Source organism: Eurosta solidaginis, chromosome 3, assembly GCF_040869045.1.
Source record: "Eurosta solidaginis isolate ZX-2024a chromosome 3, ASM4086904v1, whole genome shotgun sequence".
Taxonomy (NCBI): Eukaryota; Metazoa; Arthropoda; class Insecta; order Diptera; family Tephritidae; genus Eurosta; species Eurosta solidaginis.
In genome coordinates this window covers 175,362,848-175,382,050 of record NC_090321.1, presented here as the reverse complement: position 1 = coordinate 175,382,050, position 19,203 = coordinate 175,362,848, and the positions used below count along the sequence as shown (strand labels likewise).

The 19,203-nt window shown below is 36.2% G+C and overlaps 1 protein-coding gene across 6 annotated transcripts in view; it reads right to left on the bottom strand.

Moving 5' to 3' along the window:
- Positions 1–19,203, bottom strand: part of Asph (Aspartyl beta-hydroxylase) — a 108,889-nt gene that overhangs the window by 12,081 nt on the left and 77,605 nt on the right. For 5 of the 6 annotated variants that reach the window (XM_067773951.1, XM_067773946.1, XM_067773947.1 and 2 more), the window contains 5 exons: positions 15,143–15,220; positions 13,206–13,253; positions 12,952–13,056; positions 9,779–10,537; positions 7,501–7,607 (listed from right to left, as the gene is read on the bottom strand). In XM_067773951.1, coding sequence (XP_067630052.1) covers positions 7,501–7,607; positions 9,779–10,537; positions 12,952–13,056; positions 13,206–13,253; positions 15,143–15,220 — 1,097 coding nt within the window. The remainder of the gene's footprint in view (positions 1–7,500; positions 7,608–9,778; positions 10,538–12,951; positions 13,057–13,205; positions 13,254–15,142; positions 15,221–19,203) is intronic. The other variant, XM_067773948.1, reaches the window with a different exon arrangement.

Sequence of the window (19,203 nt, the reverse complement as noted above, 5' to 3'; positions counted from 1 at the left end):
GAGATTATTGCCTTAATTGCTGTTTGACTGTCAATATAAAGGTTAACACGGTTCCAGCTTAAGCTATTCTCTTCCAGGGTTTCTACTGCTTTGGTTACGGCTAATATTTCCGCTTGGAAAACGCAACAGTAATCCGGCAGCCTGTAGGATCTGTTTATTTCCGGATCAGCACAGTATACCGCAGACCCTACTCCTTCCACTACTTTGGAACCATCGGTGTATACCTGTATCGCCTCGTCCGCCATTTGCGCACCCTTGCGCCAACCGTCCACCTCTATTGTAGCCTTAAGATCTCCCTCGAAGCGCAGATATGGAATCAGGTAGTCTGTTCGTCTTGTTATTGATGACGCTATACTATTATGGCTATATGGTCGGTGCTCTAGCTGCCCCGAGGCACCGAGCCTAGTTGCGGTCGTTAATGCTTTGTTCTTTGCTACCAGGTCTACAGGCGGAATGTGCAGAATGGCATACAGTGCAGCCGTCGGGGTTGTTTTCAGGGCTCCCGTAATGCTAAGCATCGATAGACTGCATACCCCCTCTAATTTTTTGAGGTATGTTGTTTTTTGTGTGGCTTTCCACCAAACAAGAACTCCATAGTATAGAAGCGCAAGCTGAGGCATGACTAATCAGTTTTGATTTAAGCACGCTATTGGTTGTGAAGTATAAGTGTTATTGTGAATTACTTTCAAAGTAGTCTAATAAAGACCATTTTGCATTATTGAATATTGGAATTATTTATTCAACAGTATAGCGATTCGAGCGTTAACAGAAGGTTTGGAATAAGCGGAATTCCCCAAAATTCGTTACAATATGTATAACAACAACAACATGCTGTATTTTCTGCTTAGAGAAGGCAGTGTCAATCGAACTGTGCACTTTGTTCGCGTAGACCGTATAAATAGCTGACTCGTTTTAATACCGAAGTGACATTGGTCACTTGTTCAACTTTCTTTTACAGGCACATATGTATGTCAGAAGGCGTTGGTGGTACCTACTTTTAGCACAATCTTCAGTAGTAGCAAAATTTTTTACAGGTTGTATATTATATATATAAATAAATATGATTAGCAAGTTAGAGTGCCATATAATGATTGTAACGCAGAATAAATTTCAATTAATGTCATTTGTTAATTGAATATCCAACCGCGGCGCACGCGCCTTTTAAGTGGGTGCTAAGTGCGCGCACACGCAGGCGACTTGTCAATTAACCAATAAGTTAATTTCATAATGAATTTGCAAAAAGGCATGTAAGTAAGGTTACTTGCAGTGCAGCCTTACAACTTTCGTGTTTTTTCGAAGACAGTAATTTAAGTTATATGATAAACTTTTATATCGACGACTGAGTGGTATATGACACAATCACGGATATCAATCCTAGCATTGTTTTTTTTTTTCCAAAAACTCCCTTTTTAGGAAATGTTCGCACAAGCGCCTTATCGCAGTTAAAAATGTGTTCAGCTAAAGCTGAGAGAACATATCTTTGAAATAAAAAAATTTAGATAAAGTTCCAATAAAATTCTAATATAATGCGCTTTTCAAAGCTTTGGAGTTTTCAGCAGCCAAGATAGGATAATTCCCTACTCAGTCGTCGATGTGTGAAAATCTTTGAGTTAGTATTTTTTGAGTTTTTCTTTTTAATTACCGCATTGCATTCACAAGTTGTTTCTAACTCACTTGGCGATATTAAAGCTGTTTTGATTATTACTAAAAAAAATTATTATTATAATATTTTGGATATTAATAAAGGCATTAATTGCTAAATATAGATTCAAAGCGAGGTGGGGGCGAAGTTTAGTAAATGTGTACATGTGTGTATATTTGTGTAATCGCTATCCGTTTCAGTGAAAAGTGTACTGTTCAAATAAAAAGAGATAAAAAAATAAATAAAAATTTGGTGACTTTCTTGATGAAACCTTTTTTAAAGAACCAAAACTAAGGAATAGAACGCCAACCAGAGTTGGGCAAAATTTATTAGAATGACAAATAAAAGGCACCTCAAACATTCTCGGAGCGCTCATAATTTAGGAATCCAATATGAGAAAAATATGAGCCTTAAAAATATGATCTTATATGAGTCTTTTATGACTCGGATAAAATGAAAAATTTGAGCTTTAGAGCTTTAGCAAACAAAGCAACTTCATATTTTGTTTTGGGAAAGTATTTATTCAAGTGTCTTGTTGTTCCCTTTGCAAATTGGTATGAATGCTTTTTCTTTCACGGACGCTTCGGCTAATTATTTCTTAATTATCTGCATATTAACAATGTATGTAAGTATTAAGGGACTTTTTTGATTGGAACAACAAATTTCCTCCGCTGTATATACCGTTTGGTGTGTCGAGCCCCCGTGTGGCTTCGATTAGCCCGTACGCCAAAAATCATATTTTCCAACAAGGCTTCCCAATATGCTACCCTATTATTAATGATTTACGTCAAAAATTCACCCTGAACGGGGCAATCCTAATCCGTTATTTAATGCATACAATTGACTCCGAAATGAGTCATAAATGCGTTAATTTCGGACTCCAAAATGAGTTCATAAAGAAAGCAAATGCTCCAATTTTGGACACCTTTCTGACTCTTTTAAGACTCCGAATGTTTGCTGGCGATATATAATTTTGTGCGGTTATTTTCAAATCTATATATACATATGAAGGTATATAAAAGACAGTTGTGTTAGTTACCATTTTTAACTCAAAAACGGATGAAACGATTTGGCTGAAAAATGGTCGAGATGTAGCTTAGAACCAGGAAACAGGCATGGGATACTTTTTATTCCGTTCCCGAGATATCGATCAATATATGGACCAGTGGTGATCCTAGCATATGTTTGTACGATATGAGTATCAAATGAAAGGAACAAATCGGATTTTTAAAGTGGAGGGGGTTTTAGTTCTATGGCTGAACGCGTTTTCGAATTATCGACCAAATCGGGGAACAGGGGTGGCCCTAGAATATGTTTGTATGATATGTGTATCATAAATAAATAAATGGAAGTTGCGATTACCTCCGAAGAGATTTAAGGCCGAGCTTCTGTTCCATTTTTTGTTGTTTTCCCTTTTAATTTATCTACAAATTGGCGGAGGTTCCCCATGTTTTATGCCGACTCCGAACGGCATCTGCAAGGCAGATAAACTTTCACCGAGAAGCCTTTCATGTTTTTTATCCTATTTCGATGTTGCTTTGTCCTGGGCTTCAACATAGGATATTCGGTGTTGTAGGCGGATCTCGTTATGGGTATCAAATAAAAGGTATTAAAGACGAGGGGTGACACGTGATTGTTAAAAAATGCGTCTTTGGAGATACTCGATGTTGGATGTATTCAATCGAATGGCAAATGCGAGGCTTACCACACGCATCGATTCTTATTTGATAAGTGGAAAGAATTCAACTGTACCAAATAGATTATAACATATGTGCTGAGATTTCCGATCAATTACAATATTTCATTGAATTTTTAAACTCCTTTCCTCCGTGGTAATCATGCTTCCAAACATAAGCCAACCAAGACTGAATAACGGTATGCGTTTGATGGTAAGAAAATGGATGAACAATATGATTTACGCGACGATACTCAAAGGAATATTCGATGGAGAGGAAGTTCTCATTCCGAAGAACCCGACCTCAATTTCCAATTTGTCTTGCAGTCGCCATGACTGTTAACGAATCACAAGGCCAATCCTTGATAGTTTGTGGTTAGAATCTGCAAAATCAATGTTTTCGCCAAGGTCAATTATATGTGGCATGTTCACGGGTCGGAAGACCACTGCTTTCTTTGTTCTTGATAATAAAGCAAAAAGTGCCGTGTATCACAAGGTGCTTAATTGAAGACAAAAAGAAAACCTAAAAAAGCCTATTAAAGAGTCGTTAAAATAATATTTTTTTTTTAATTTATCCTAATCCTTATGAAATATTTAACTTGATAAAGTCAAGAAACTGCTTATTGAGATACATGCCAATCTGGCGTTTGCTATCAGTTTCTTCCTTGTCCGCCAAGTAAGTGACGTATTGTCTGTGTTTCAGCCATAAGGACGAAAAAAGTTCGCCTGGTTATCTAGTAGTAGATAATTACATGAAATTTTATTTGAATGACGAATAAATGTTAGTTGTGAATGCCAAAAAATACTTTTGTTGTTTTGGGTAAACGGAGTTCATACGCTACACACAAAGAAATTGTTTTTTTTTTTGCACATTTCAATGAGTATGCTACCCAGCAAACATTCAGGGTCAAAACAGTGCCATAAAAGGCACCTAAATAGGAGCGTCCAATATGAGCCTTATTTTATACGTTGGTTAAGCCTAAATAAAATACGATAAGATCCCTAAAAAGGAATTCAATCAAACTCCTATAACGCTCATAAACACCTAATATTCTGGTTCTTACATGACTCTTTTCGGAGTCAGGGATTAGGCTTTCTCCATTCAGGGCGTATATTTGACGCAAGTCATTAAAAATGGGGTAGCATATTGGGAAGTCTTGTTGAAAAGTATGATATTTGAAAAAGAATCCCCAAAGGTGGGCACACCGCCGTCAGCGCTAATCGGGGACATACGAAGGGTCGATACTCCAACTGGGGCATACCACGGAGGCAATTTGTTTTTGTAGTAAAAAAAGTACAAAATACTTACATCCATAGATTAATAATATATACTATATATAATATACATTTTTTCTTTCTTCTATTCTTATTTAATAACTTGTTCAATTAAGAAAAAAAAATTTATCATAACAATAATAATGATAAAATAATTATTGTTAGGCCTTGAGCTCGATTCAAACCCGCGATCTTACAAATCAGTAGGCCGATATAACAACAAAAATTGTTAATATGCTGATAGTTAAAATAAAAAATAAAAAATGGTTATTCAAGTTTCATTTGAGTGAAAATTTTTCATAAATAAAATATGAATATCATTGACATAAATCTCAAATTTTTCATCACATTGGAGTCATAAAATACTCTTACATGATCTTATTTCTAAAGCTCACATTTTTCACATATGTCGCAGTCAAACGGAATCCTTGTTTTTATGAGCGCTTCGAGAATAAAACAGTATTTCATATACCCAGCAAACATTTGGAGTCAAAAAAGTGTCAGAACACCTAATTCAGATTATTTACGCTCATTATGATCTGATCTCATTTATGATTCTGAAGTGATAGTATTTCCCTTTTTGCAATGGTCGTCCGATATGAGCCTTATTTATTTATGTGCTTTAAATTATTATTATTATTATTTATTTGTTATCCATAATTAAAATTATAAAATAACTCATAAGCACAAGCTACCAAGGCTATCGGCTTTGTGCTTTAAATTGGTGATTAGTATTTGCCCGTTCAGGGCGGATTTTGGATGCAGATCCGGGGAGAATCTTTAAACTAAGAGTTTTAATTTTCAACATGAAGGTGCGCCAACAGAATAATAGCCAGTAAAATATGATAATCGCGTTATGTTTATAATTTTAAACTCCTCGTGTGGAGGGGAAGGAGAATTTTTCGGCAAAACTTAAATCAAGTATTGAGTATGAGATCCAAAACATTTAGGCAATTCATGTTCAATGTCTCATTCGCCGTGTATGCTATGCTTTAATCAAATCTTATAGCGGAAACCATAGAAACAACTTAAGTATTACCATTTTATATGAATACAACAATCTTGTGAATTGCCCAATTGCTTTTTAGTTTCAGCAGTCGAAAAATTATGTTCCATAATAATGCCCGGTCGAACTCGAAATTTTAACCGAAACTTGAAATTCTTCATGTTTGGATCGTCCGAACCGAACCAGATATAGGCGCAGCTGCTCTTTTAATTTGCGTTGTTATTTTTTTATTTGTCCTACAAATTGGCGAAACTGATTATACATGTGTTATGCCGATTCCGAACGGCATCTGTAAGCAGGTAAATTTGTGGCTGAGAAGTTTTCATGGTAGAAATACACTCGAAGTGTTTGCCAAACCAGTGTCGAAGGGCGACCCTGCTTAGACAATGCTTTTCTAATGGGAGAATGTTGTTTCCAAAGATTTTAATTTTACATTTCCCATGCCTTGCACCAAGGACCTGCGTTGTGGTAGGCCAGAACGATACCACCACACGACAGCGGCCATAAATCAATAAGTTAATGCAGTAAGTCAATCTATGTGAAAGAATATTGGAGCTTGAGCTACTTGTATAATACCAAGAGAGGTCTGCATTTTTTTAAATTGTTTTTGTTCTTCAAACTTTATCACAAAAATTTTATCTCCCATACCATTTGTTTTTAATTTCATCTACTTGAATTTGACAATAAATAGAGATGGTTTGCAAAAAACATAACGTGAAACCTACCGCCTACCTGCGGAATCATAGTGTGTAAGCTTTTTCGAGTTCAAAGCTATAAACCAAATGTGGTCCTCGTAACTTTCTTTCTCAGTTTCTCACAACTCACAGTCTGAAATGTTTGGTTAATGCTATGAAATAGAGAGAAAAACTAAAGAGAAGATAAAAAGTTTCAAGTACTTCTTTTATGCAAATGTCTCTTTAAAAAATACATGTTATTGTTGGACGTTTAAGGTTCAGGTCTCAGGGTTATCGGGAAGTTCCTGAAACCTTGTAAGCAAAATTTCTAAAATCGGAATATTTTTTGAAATTTTCACGATCCCTGTACCACCTAGCGAAACATGTTTTCACTCGTGTTGCGTTGTCATGCGGGTTTGAAGTACGTTCTTAGTTTCAAGAATCTATCTCTACGGGAAGTTACTCAAAAAACGGTCGCAAGATTCCACATGTAAATGAACTTTCTAAATATCTCGATCTCTGTCGCATCTAGAAAACTCTTTTTTCTTAAATATTACAAGCTAATTAAGAGCAAATCTTTGTTCAAAATTTCAGATCTCTGAGTTATCGAGAAATTCCTTAAAACTCGAAAGCAAACATTTTAAGTTGGGACGAATTTTTACGAGATATGGACCACCTAGCAAAGAGTTTTTTCCCTCATGTTAAATTATTATCGGGTTCCGATGTGCTTTAAATTTCAAGATTCTAGCACTCAGGGAAGTTACTCAAAAAATGACTGCAAGATTTTCAAATTTTGTTTGGAAATTGGCAGAAAAACATCAAACGAAACTAATATAAAGGAAGTTAAAATAGCTAAGTTTTTCGGTTTCGGTTCGCGGTTTCGGTTCCGTTCACAATGACGAATCGAAGCATTTCGACACAGCCACAAGAATTTCGACTCAAATCATTCTGCAAATGTTTAGATATAATATCAGAGAATATTGGCTGTTCTTTCTTAGTTAGTGGAGATTAGAACCAAATTATTCGTATGCACCCTAAGTGCTTGAAGTGTATTTCCAAAATAAATCATATTCTGGGTTTCTCAAAACCGATAAACGGTGGACAACTATTTCCCACGGGTCGACCTTTTTTATATTAGATTTTAAGTTTTGATCGGAATACTTAAAGACAGTTTTAATTTTCATTTAAACTCAGTCTAATTGTATCATCCCAAACGAGTTTTACTTACCTCTCGCATCATTTCTTCGTTTGCTCTGCGCAGCTCTCTTTCAAACGAATCTAGATGATCATTATGTGCTATCGGTCCACCAGCTACATTTTCCTTTGGCTTGATTTCTAAATGTGTTAGAATAAGTAAAGTTTATTAAAAAGGGCACGAATAAAGACACATGGGGTTGTTTCAGATAAGATTTTTTTTTAAATGAGGCACAGAAGTTTCGATTAGCCTGTAAAAAGGCCCCCTTGTATTAATTAATTGTATCTACTTCCGAACCACAGCAACAATATAATGCTACAATCCATATCTTATGAAAATTTTCAGTTACACTACTCGTCCAAAAGTTAAAGTAAAGTTGCAAAAGCTAAGTTACATAGGTTGAACTAGCCGGTCAATTAAGACACATAGACTGAATGTGTCCATAGTGTTACCATAATTTGTCAACCAAACTAGGCACCTGGATTTATGTTATAGAATAATTCAGGATCACTTTGGGATTTTTTTTGGAACAATTTCGAGATAATTCCCTCATCCCCCCTTCCTCTTCACATTTACAGAATATAATGATTTGTCCACGTTTAATTGAATTATCTAATATATCTTTTTCTTACGAAAAAAACGACGAGTCCCTGTTTTATTGTCGATATGTCCTTGTTTGAAGGGAAACAATCTATATATATAAAAATCAAATTCTGTGTGTGTGTTCCCTATGGAAAGGTATTTCCCACACTTCAAGCATCGCCAAATTTTGGCTATAGGTTCCTTCGATCAAGACGAAGGTTTTTCATATTTCAGAATTAAGAATTTTAAATTTATTATTATTTTTTTTTGTTTTTGCTATGCGAACGAGCAATCTTAGCTCCCAAAAATGATCATGTTAACAAAATCAATGATCGCATTCAAACCAAATTCCTGGTGAAGTGGCGAAATATAAATCGATCGACACAGTTGCAGATGAAGATCAAAGTGTGAATTATCCAATTGAATTTCTAAACTCTTTAGAACCACCAATCATGCTTGTTCGGAATTTAGACCCACCAAAATTGTGCAATGGAACCAGACTTTGCGTTAAGAAATTAATGCCGAATGTAATCAAAGCAACGAAGGGCAATCGCTTACTGTTGCAGGATTAAATTTAGAGAGTCCATGCTTTCCCCATGGCCAGCTATTGCTTGCTCTAGGGTTGGAACGCCAATAAATTTGTTTATCTTTGCACCGAACGAAAACACCAAAAATATTGTGTTCCCACTTGCATTACAATAAGATACAATAATAAAATGTTTTAAACGAAAATTTCACCTAATATGCGTACAAAATTCAATTCAATTTACAGAACAATAAACTGAATTATCAACAAGCAAAATAGAAAAAATAACGCAACATTCATTCGATCCCGGGCGGTACAACGTACGCCGGGTAAAGCTAGTGATATATAAGTCGCGTTTTAACAGCCGTTTTTCTACCGCAATTTTGCGGATATGGCTATGTATCTCGCTTTTGTTCAATCTTAAAATAAATACCTCTTTTATCGCCGGCCTTTCATATCAACAAACAAAAAAATCACACTCTGAAAGGTAAATATCTCAAAATAAAACTTAAAAAAAGCCCTTTTTGTCCAAGTCCTTAATTTTTATCTAATTTAAGATGAATTATGTTTTAGGTTTCTAAAATGCACGTTAAAGTGGGAAATACTTAGAGAAGTTAAGAATTTAGCATAAAACCGGATACAGTGACTTGAAACACGAATTAAATAAGGAAACGTGGCAATTTGTGGATTTTTGGTTATAAACAAAACATTGGTGAGATTCACTAGTTCTAACAATATTGGAAATCGCTATATTCTCCGATCGACTACTATAACGATTTCTGTATTCAGTAACCATTTTTTATTGATATTCCTTTATCCAACATCAGTTATTGTCGCTAAATAATAGAAGATAATTTTAGGATTGCTAACGGCATCCATTACCTTATTGTTGAGAAAGTGAATAGCACAACCGTTAACGCAAGCAAAAAAGTGTGACTCATCGTTAAAATTTAGTGAATTCCACCACTGATGCGACTGCTGAAGCGACAAAATTTGACAGGCACTACAGAGAACGGCCCTTAATTATTTATATATGTTCGTATAAATCTATGTATGTATTGTATATGTATAAATGTACTCGTATTCATTGCTTTCAATGAAGGTTATATATATTTCGATCGCTTTAATTCTATGTGGGTATTATGCTAATGTATTTCGACGCAAGCGATGGCAACCAAGCAAATACTATTAATTAGTAATTACGTGTCCAAGTTGGATCATCGGGATCTTCGTCACTCTCGTACTCCTTTGCTGGCAAACGGCCATATTTTGCCTCCAATCTATTCATCAACTCGGTATCGTCAACGTCGGATATTTCTTCCTCATCCAATAAATCATCATCAATATCTTCATCATCTTCCTCTTCTTCCTCTCCCTCCTCCAATTCCTCACCATACGCACCATAAGCACCATCATTATCATCATCATCAACATCATCATCCTGGTTAACATCGTAATCAATATTCTCCTCCTTGGGGTGACAATCAATATCGTGTGTTACTTCGTGTTTTTTCACTTTCGTGAAATCCGTTTTGTATTGTTTAGTATTTATTGGTAGATTTTGCGTTGGTTTCATTGGTTCGGCTATAGTCGTTTTTATTGTGTTGGTTATTCGTGTTGCAGGTGTTATTGTTGGTTCTTGTATAGGAGATTTCAGTGCTGTTGTTGTTGATATGTATGGTGGTACCTTCTTTGATTGCATCTCTGAAGTTAACGGCGGTGGTGGTGCATTGAATACAGCTGGTGTTTGCTTTGCCGAAGGACGTTGATCACGTACTACTTCAATACGCTGATTGGCGGCTTCTTGATCTTGTAGTCGAGTACGATAAAACTCGTTCAATTGATTGAAAGTTTCTGGAATATATTCGCCCGTCATAGCTATTAATTTATCATCATCATCTTCCACTTCTTCTTCATATTCGTATTCCTCTTCTATTTCGATTTCTTCTTCGGAATATTCACCTTTTATGCAAATAAGAAACCCGTTGTTGAAGGTAATTTAAATTTGAAGCACCAAAAACCAATAGCTTGTGAACATTTGGAAAGAGGTGAAGGTTTAGAGGGAGCTCTCAAAAGTTTGTATACAAAGTTAACGGTAAAATAAAAGAACTCCCTATGTAGCACAAAATGCAGCATTACTTCAAGTGTAAAGCCAATAAATCCTGACAACCTGTTCTATTTTTTTTATGGAAAACGACAGTTTCTAAAAGAAGGAGTGGTAGGATAAACAAGAAGGTTCGACTTGCTCACTTCATACGTCGAGCCTAACAGGCTACCTACCGTAAGTACCCTTTGCTCCAATTAGAAAAGTTATGCGATGATGGTTCAAATGCTTCTATGGATTGGGGTGGCCAAATTAGAAGTTCGAAACTGTATGGACGTAGGCAAAGTATGATCTGTAAGGATGATGTGCAAAGATTAATGGCATTGCATACAACACTGCTCTTAGAAAATCAAAGAAGACTAAAGAATTGGTCTTAACTGAGGCTCTTTAGTTCTCTTTGTTACTTCTTGTGAACCCCGAAGTATGGCAAAAAATTCATGACTGCTACTGAGGCTTGAGAAAAACCGCAAACTAGCAAACTCAGGAGAGTGGCATCTACCGTTTTTAGAGTAGACATAATAGACCGTGCTGCTCTTGTAGCACTTGATTTGTAGAAAGCATTGGAGGCTGCCAGTCATGCTTAAGTCGTATATGAAATTAAAAGTAAAGTATTAGCATACAGTCAACTCCTTTTGCGCTGTCTAAAGTTACTAGTAATTTTCTTATTCGGGGGTTTTCCAGAATTTGGCGTATCGCCAAAATCAGGCCGGTGGTAACTTTACCAGATCTGAAACAGTAATGATCAATTTGTGAGCTTTGGGCTTAAGTCTTTCGCACAATACGATCGATGCAACCCTTAATGTGATATTAAGCAAGCATATTTCAGGATAATCAACCCGGTTCGCTTTATTGATTTTCTTATGGGTTTGACAGCGCACATTAAAGTTCTAATCTGCAGACATGAGTTCGTCCGGCCATATTTTGCTTAAGAGTTAATGGATGACTTTTAGCAACTCTTCGCTTTCGTGTTTGAACATCTCGGACGGTAGACCGCCATTATCCGACTCCTTGTTGCGGAATATTAATTCCTATCAGCAAGCACCTGAACATCGTTCTACTCACGCAGTACGGACTAATATGTCTTTCTTTTAAGTATGCATTCCTGGGGCTATTCATAATCGTATAATTGTAGCAGTGCTTCGCCCCATGCAATAGGTGCGACCACTCACAGATTGTCATCAATAGCCTCTAACGGGGGTCCAAGGAAACTTGCAGTTTCAACACACGTGGACCAGAGAGAAGAGGGTGTTAGGGGCGTTGGTTCCACATTTCAAATGAAAGGATGATTGGTGTCATGTAGGGACATGTTACCAGCAGGACATACATTATTTATGTCAGATTGATTCTGGATAGGTAAGAGTCTAACCTGTTACAGTATCCAGAACGAAGATGAGCTTGAGTGACGCGCGCCTCCCTGGGGAGGAAGCTTTCCTCTACTGCGAGCTTAGGATATTGGACTTTAAGAACGGAATTCGCCGGGAAATTCTTAGCTTAGAGGTCCGGCGCGTTTTGATGGATTTCTCTGAGGATCTATTTTTACTTGTTTTCTTCATACCTCATAGCCTGTCATCATCAACTGTTTCGTTAGTAGGTTCTCGGCGGCAAAATTTTCTTGAATGCCTACGTGCACTTTCCTTCTTGGCTACATATCTTGGATGGCACATATTCGGGCCTCGTAGGGTGCGCACACCCAGAAAACTGCGACTATGTTTGCCGTTATGTATGACGTCATCGATTTGGTTTCGCGCTTTTCTCAATCAACCTCAACCCGTTGGGAAATGTTACATCGTGATAGCTGAATTTTCCGACTAAGGGACCAAAGACCCTGCCCTCCCTGGCATTAAAGGCCAGCGTGATTTTGAATTCGTGGCGGGGCAGTTACAGTACTTATATTCAAGTTTCTCCTTGAAAGAGTGCCTATCTACATCGGCCAGCATTGTGTCTTCGACTTGCGCTTCCTTTATTATGATTAGTGTTGTAGATGAGGCTATGCCCTGTTGTCCTGCTGCCTTGCAGCGTCTTCTGAAAGAGTCCGGTCGTTCATTCTCAAAGCATACCCCCTTACACAGTTACGGTGAGGAGATCTAATCCATACATAGCCCGCTATATAATTTTTTTTTGCGTGGTGGGTCTTAAGCCCAGCGCACAACTCGGGTACGTGATATGATATCCTAAGTAATCCCATCTACTAGTTAGCCACTAGGGCGGTTAATCTACCCTCGCACCTTAACCTCTTTTCATTTCAGCAAAATCTAAGTAAATGAATGTTAACCGTCATCTGGTAGCGGCGGCTCTTCTTTATCCCCGTCGTATTTGTCTTCTTCGGTGGCGATTGTTAAGCGTCGTTTCATTATTGCCTCTGGTGAAGGTTCCTCATCTTAGATGACGTCACAATATTTTTTTTTTTTTGTTAAAAATTAAAAAAAGTATATATGTGCCGATATTTAATAAACATTAATAAATAAATTGTGTAAAAATGATTAATATAATTTATAATAAAAATGGCCAATATTGCAGCATACATACAACGGCGCAAAATATAATATGCGTACAAAATCTTAAACATTTGAATGACTAAAATATAAAAGAGAAAAAAGCAAAATTTACATATAAAAATCAATTAAAAAAATACAATTTAATGCAAAAATTAACAAACAATTTCATTTTAAAAATTAACATTAATTAAAGAAAGTGCAAATTAGGTTAAATTGGATTAATTTTGTTACTAAGTGTGAAATTTCAAGCTTCTAGATATTGAGATAGGGAAGATGTTTTCACGGGGCATGAAAGAAAATCTGGTAAAATCAACCGAATTACTGGTCAATTCAACCTATAGCTATGTCACATTTTTACATGGCAAATAGCTGTTGAATCAACTTCGCACAAATTGTTGATTCTGAATTGAGTATACCAACACTGAAATCAACACAAAAAAAATATATAAAATTTAAGCTATAGCAAAAATAAATACAGACATTTTCGCTAACTAAAAAAAATATTTTTCTAAAGATGATGATTTTGCTTTTTCCGGGCGTTGAACCCAGGTGTTCGGTTTGGTAGACGTAGCTCGCTACCATCACACAACTGTGGCCGCCTAGCTTTGCTCTGTTAACTAACAATTAATATCGCCCTAAAAATACCAATAAAATCTGTTAAAATAACAGATTTCCTTCAACATTAGACCAACAGTTTCTATTGATATGACAGAGACTTCTGTGGCATGATCGTCATACGAACAAATTAAAATTAGCTATTGCCTTTCCATTACATTGACAGTTGTTAACTGTTGAAATCAGTTCTTTTAATAGAGAGATCAGTTAGATTGTTTGAAAATCTGTAATTTTTTCAGAATATTGTTAACTTGAGACCAACAGTTTTTATTCTGTAGAAATAACTAAACGAATTTGTTTTCTTAGAAAAAAAACTCGGTTGAATGTTGACTTCATTCTAGGCAGGACAGATTTTTGTGTGCCGAGAACTTGTCCCTGCCCACTCTTCAACACAATAATTCCGTCAAGAGAGGTCAAGGGTAGGAACTCATCAGGGGCAGTGAACAATTTAACAGGTTCACGGATGGATCGAAGTTGGCAGGGAAGTTTGGTGGAAAATATTTCAGTAAGGAGATCGCTAAGATGGGTTTTTTGAGTGGTCAAAATCCTGAGGTCAACTGTAGTGCGATTCAAGGTAGTATTGTTCCTGAACCCGATTCAGAGTGATGATGAGGTAGAACCTTCGAAGCACTTTATGCTTAACTGTCCAGCTTTTGCCTTATCCAGTGTCGAATACGGTCTTATTCGTTGTACCTTAATGCTGTCGAAGAGGGCTTCTCCTACCATGGTAGCTATCAGTCAACATAACTCTAAACTAATCTATCTTATGATTTGCTGAAGAACGAATTTCGTTATAAACATGCTACGAACTTTTATACAGACCGAAGCAGAGTTTAAATATATGCAGTATATCTCTTCAGAGTAGCCAACCAGTGTTCTCAACTCAGCAAGCTCGTTGAAATTTCCCAAAACATAGCCACTGATCGCTTTGTTACAGTCGTTCGAAATGAGTTAATTTTTGTTTTCCTTTTTTCGTCCTTGCCGAAGTTCTGGTCGAAGACCCCATTTTTTGCACAGGGCATTGTGAGCCACGCATGGCTCTAAGCCTCCCAATACGAATGGAGTGCATTTTGTTTTTAATTGAGTGGTCGACAGTCGCTTAGACCAATTATATTCGAAAATTGTGATAGGACGAACATGTTAAACATCAAGAAGGCATGCTGACATCGTTTTAATATTTTTGATCAAAATTTACAACAGCAACAAAATTAGGAGATCTAAGTAAAATGATTTGTTTGTTCTTTTAGTAATTGGCTTGAATTTTTAGTGGCACCAAACATGGATTAAATTACAACGAAAAAGCAGCACAGCAAGCTTAACTTATACAATTTCAATTGAAATTATTTAACTCACTTGTATTTGGATTATTCCTAATCAATACAAGGCGTGCAACTAACGCGAGTGCCACACCAACGCCAATTTTCACAGCAACTGTAAAAGTTATACATATACATATATGTATGTATAAGTATATTGAAAGATATAGATAGTAGATATATATAAATAGAATGCAATTTTAGTTAAGTTAATTCATCTTCAAATGAAATTTTTGATACAGTTCTGTTTAACCTTTATAAGATGTTCGGGTCAAATATGTTTTATTTAAGTAAGAACACCATAAAAAAATACTTGGCCCCATCTACCTCTGAAGAGATTAAGACCGAGCTTCTCTTCCAATTTGCGTCGTGCTCCTTTTAATTTTTTCTAAGAAATTGGCGCGATGGGACCTACAGGGTCTGCAAGGCAGATGAACTTTCACTGAGAAGCTTTTCATAGCAGAAATACACTCGGAGTGTTTGCCAAATCACTTCAGAGCGGCGACCCCGGTTGGAAAAACTTTATTCTAATCGAAAAACCCTGTTTCTAAATTTTTCATGCTACTTTGCCTGGGAGTTAAGCCCAAGCCCTAAGGGTGTGATAGACCGCCATTGTCGCTGAAATTTTCAGGAGTATGAGATGCGGCATGAGAAGAATAGACTTACATATACCCTAATCGGTTGGGTTATTTAGTAGGAGTGAAGTTGAAAATAAAATTTTGCTCCACCTGCTGGTAACATGGATGAGGAGTTATAAATTGAAAGACAGGTACACGTGATTTATTTATTTTTATAAAAATCTGCACGATTGTAATCATAATTTTCACTGCAATTAAAGAATCACATCGCAGAAAATTGATGTTGCGTTTAACAATGTTACGCGTTACGTCTACCGACTCAAGAGATATGATCACATCACTGCATGGAAGACCAAAATTCTGGGGTGTACTATTTCCGACTACCTTGCTGCTAGAAATTGTACGTTCATGTATAAGCTTTAAGAATATAAAGCTCCGGAATACCTTTACATTAAATTAATACCAACAAGATCCAGAAGGCATCAAACTCTGATAATCCCTAAATATAAATACCTGTCCTCTTCACGGCTTTTCTTCGTTAATGCTGCTAGACTCTGGAATTCAATTCCAGAATTGTCAAAGCTGTTATGGGTAGATGTAACTACAGAAGGGTAATTCACAATTATTTTATTTCTACAGTGTGAAAGTGATTGCGATCTGACTTGCTCTATACATATTTCATTCCTTTCTTTTTCCTTTTACTAAATTTTTCAAATTCTAACTTTAAAATTACAAATAAAATATTAATATTAAATCAGTTTTGAATTTAAAATACTACGTTTATGTTGTAAGTTACTTGCGAATTGTAATAGACCTAAGCTTTAAAATTTTTGAATTTCCACTTTTGTGTTGTACTTTAAAGACTCAGTTTTATATGTACACCCATACATTCTAAATAAATAAATAAATTATTTCACATGGTAAATTATTTCACATTTGACTACAAGTTAAGAACTTTTTGTTGAAAACGCTTCGATACTCAAGTTGAGCCCTTGTTGAGAAGCAAAGTATGTTAGTTCTTTATATGAGCTTTATAGTGACTCAAGCCTAAATGTTTATTGGGATGCTTTTGTCCACATTTTTTCGAAAAGTCCAATCAAATAAAAACAACACTCAAAACTTTGTTGTCTTTTCAAAAGCCCCGCTATGATCTTAGTTTATACATCTCTTAAACAAGATTACTACGAGAAAAATATTTTATATTTCTTACTCTATTAGAAAAACAAAATACATAGAAAGAAATAATTTTTAAATTGATAATCTTTTGTGGAGTCAAAATGCCACTTGAAACTAAAAGAAATTATACACTGAAAGAAAAAAGCTGGTAAAATCAGCTGAATTACGAGTAAAATCAACCAATATTTCTGTAAACTTTTATCCATCGCAAATAGGCGTAGAATCAACTTCGCACAAATTGTTGATAAAAGCCTTTTCTCTAAAGCTTTTGATACTGCTTTTTTCATACGTTGAACCTAGGATTTGCGGTGTGACAGGCGTAGCACGTAACTATCACACCACGGTGGCCGCCTAGCTATGGCTAGTAATAGAACTTTTAGAAAAAGTATCGATACCGGTATTTTTTTCAGTTAGAAAAAAGTTTTTCTATACGGGGTCGACCCTCGGTGGTGGGATCGCAAGCACTACGAGTGTATTTCTGCCATGAAAAGCTTCTCGGTAAAAGTTCATCTGACTTGCAGATGCCGCTCGGAGTCGGCATAAAATATGAAGGTTTCATCCTCTCCAATATGTAAAGAAATTAAAAACAGCACCTCGCTAATTTGGAAGAGAAGCGTGGCCTAGATGCCCTCTGAGGTAAATCAAGTCAAGTCTTTTTTTATGGCACTAAACGTTTTGTGAAGACATTAACTAAATAGAAGGGGATCTACTGGTAGTGTTATTACGTTCATGTATACATTGCAAACTTTGTTAAAATTAAAACTGTATACCAAAGGCCATATTTCCATCAAATTACAAAGTGATATCAACGGCTTTTGATTTACGGCTTGCAAAACTTTTGAATTTTCTCTACTTAATGTGGACGGTGTCACGCCCATTTTACATTTTTTGTGCATCATAAAGTTAATTCACTCGTTAAGTTTCACTATCAGTATTTGTCAGTGCATTTACCCTTTTTATAAGCTTTTATTTGCTTTCATTTGGCTGTTTTTTGTAATCAAATCTGGCAAGTTAAATTTGATACACTTCCCGGTGTCCAATTGAGCTGAAATTTTGCACACATGTATAACTTCGATGACAATGCAATATTACTATGCGAGAATTCGATAAATTAATCGATAACAGAGTTATCGGTAAAGGTTTTTGTTCACAAGGGGCATAAAAGCCTAAGTCCTTTGTTTAGAGGGATGGTGAATAACCTACAGCGGCCCAAGAACGAGGTAACTTCGCTTTGTTTGTGTATACAACGAACGTAGAAGTTAGGCTGTTATCACTCAATGTTGCATACTTTTCTGTGTACTTGATTTTGTTTTACAGATTTAACCCACAGAGCAGAGATCTGCAATGAGTAGTTGTCAACTGAACGCGACATAGGCAAAGTCACAATAAAATATTGTTACAATATTAGCAACACTAAGGGGTACTGCCATCTCTAAGCCGATGCTAAACAGTGATATCATGCACATCCATAGATCAATCATTATGTATCTACATAAACGAATCAATAATTGCGTCTACACATATGTACGTATACGAGCAGCGGAGAAGCAATGCACAAACACATGCATATATCTTATCTGAATTGCTCACAAGAGAGGGCAATAATTTGTGCAAGTATTACTCAAATGAGAAGTTATAAACGTAGTTGTGACTGGCGATTTTGTAGCTGATAACTAACTAGTAAGTTCTGGAATGGAAAAGCCTAGAAGTATGCAATGAGAAATCAAAAAGTATAAAAGGCGCGACAGTAGAGGCGAGAAATCAGGTTCATTTGAGCTATCAATCAGTTTGGTTATTAAGCAAGCTATTCGTTGCAAAGTAAAAGTGTTATTGTGAAGTACTTTAATAAAGGCCATTTTTCCATTATTCAATATTGGAGTTATTTATTCAACAGTTTAGCGATACGAAAGTGGGCAGAAGATTGCAAATAAGGGGAATTGCAGTAAAATCGTTACAATTGGTGTCAGAAGAGGAATTGTTGAATAAATTCCAGAGGACAACAAGGAGATGGCAAAGTTCAGTGAATTGAATATCCAGCAACTGAAGAAGGAGTTGGAGAACCGTGGATTGAATACAACCGGCAATAAACTCGAACTTCAGACAATACTACAAGAGGCAATGGAAGCAGAAGGAATTAACATGGAAGAATATGTATTTCATCTTGATGGCGACGAGACAACAACCAAAATTGAGGAGAAAAACGAAACACCGCAGACAATGGCGAACACAGAATTGAACACAATATTAGCTGCAATATCTGCACAAACATCGACAAATCACAAATGTCATCTCAACTGGCATCGCAAGAGACACGCATAACATCCAAGATGGAAAAACAACTAGA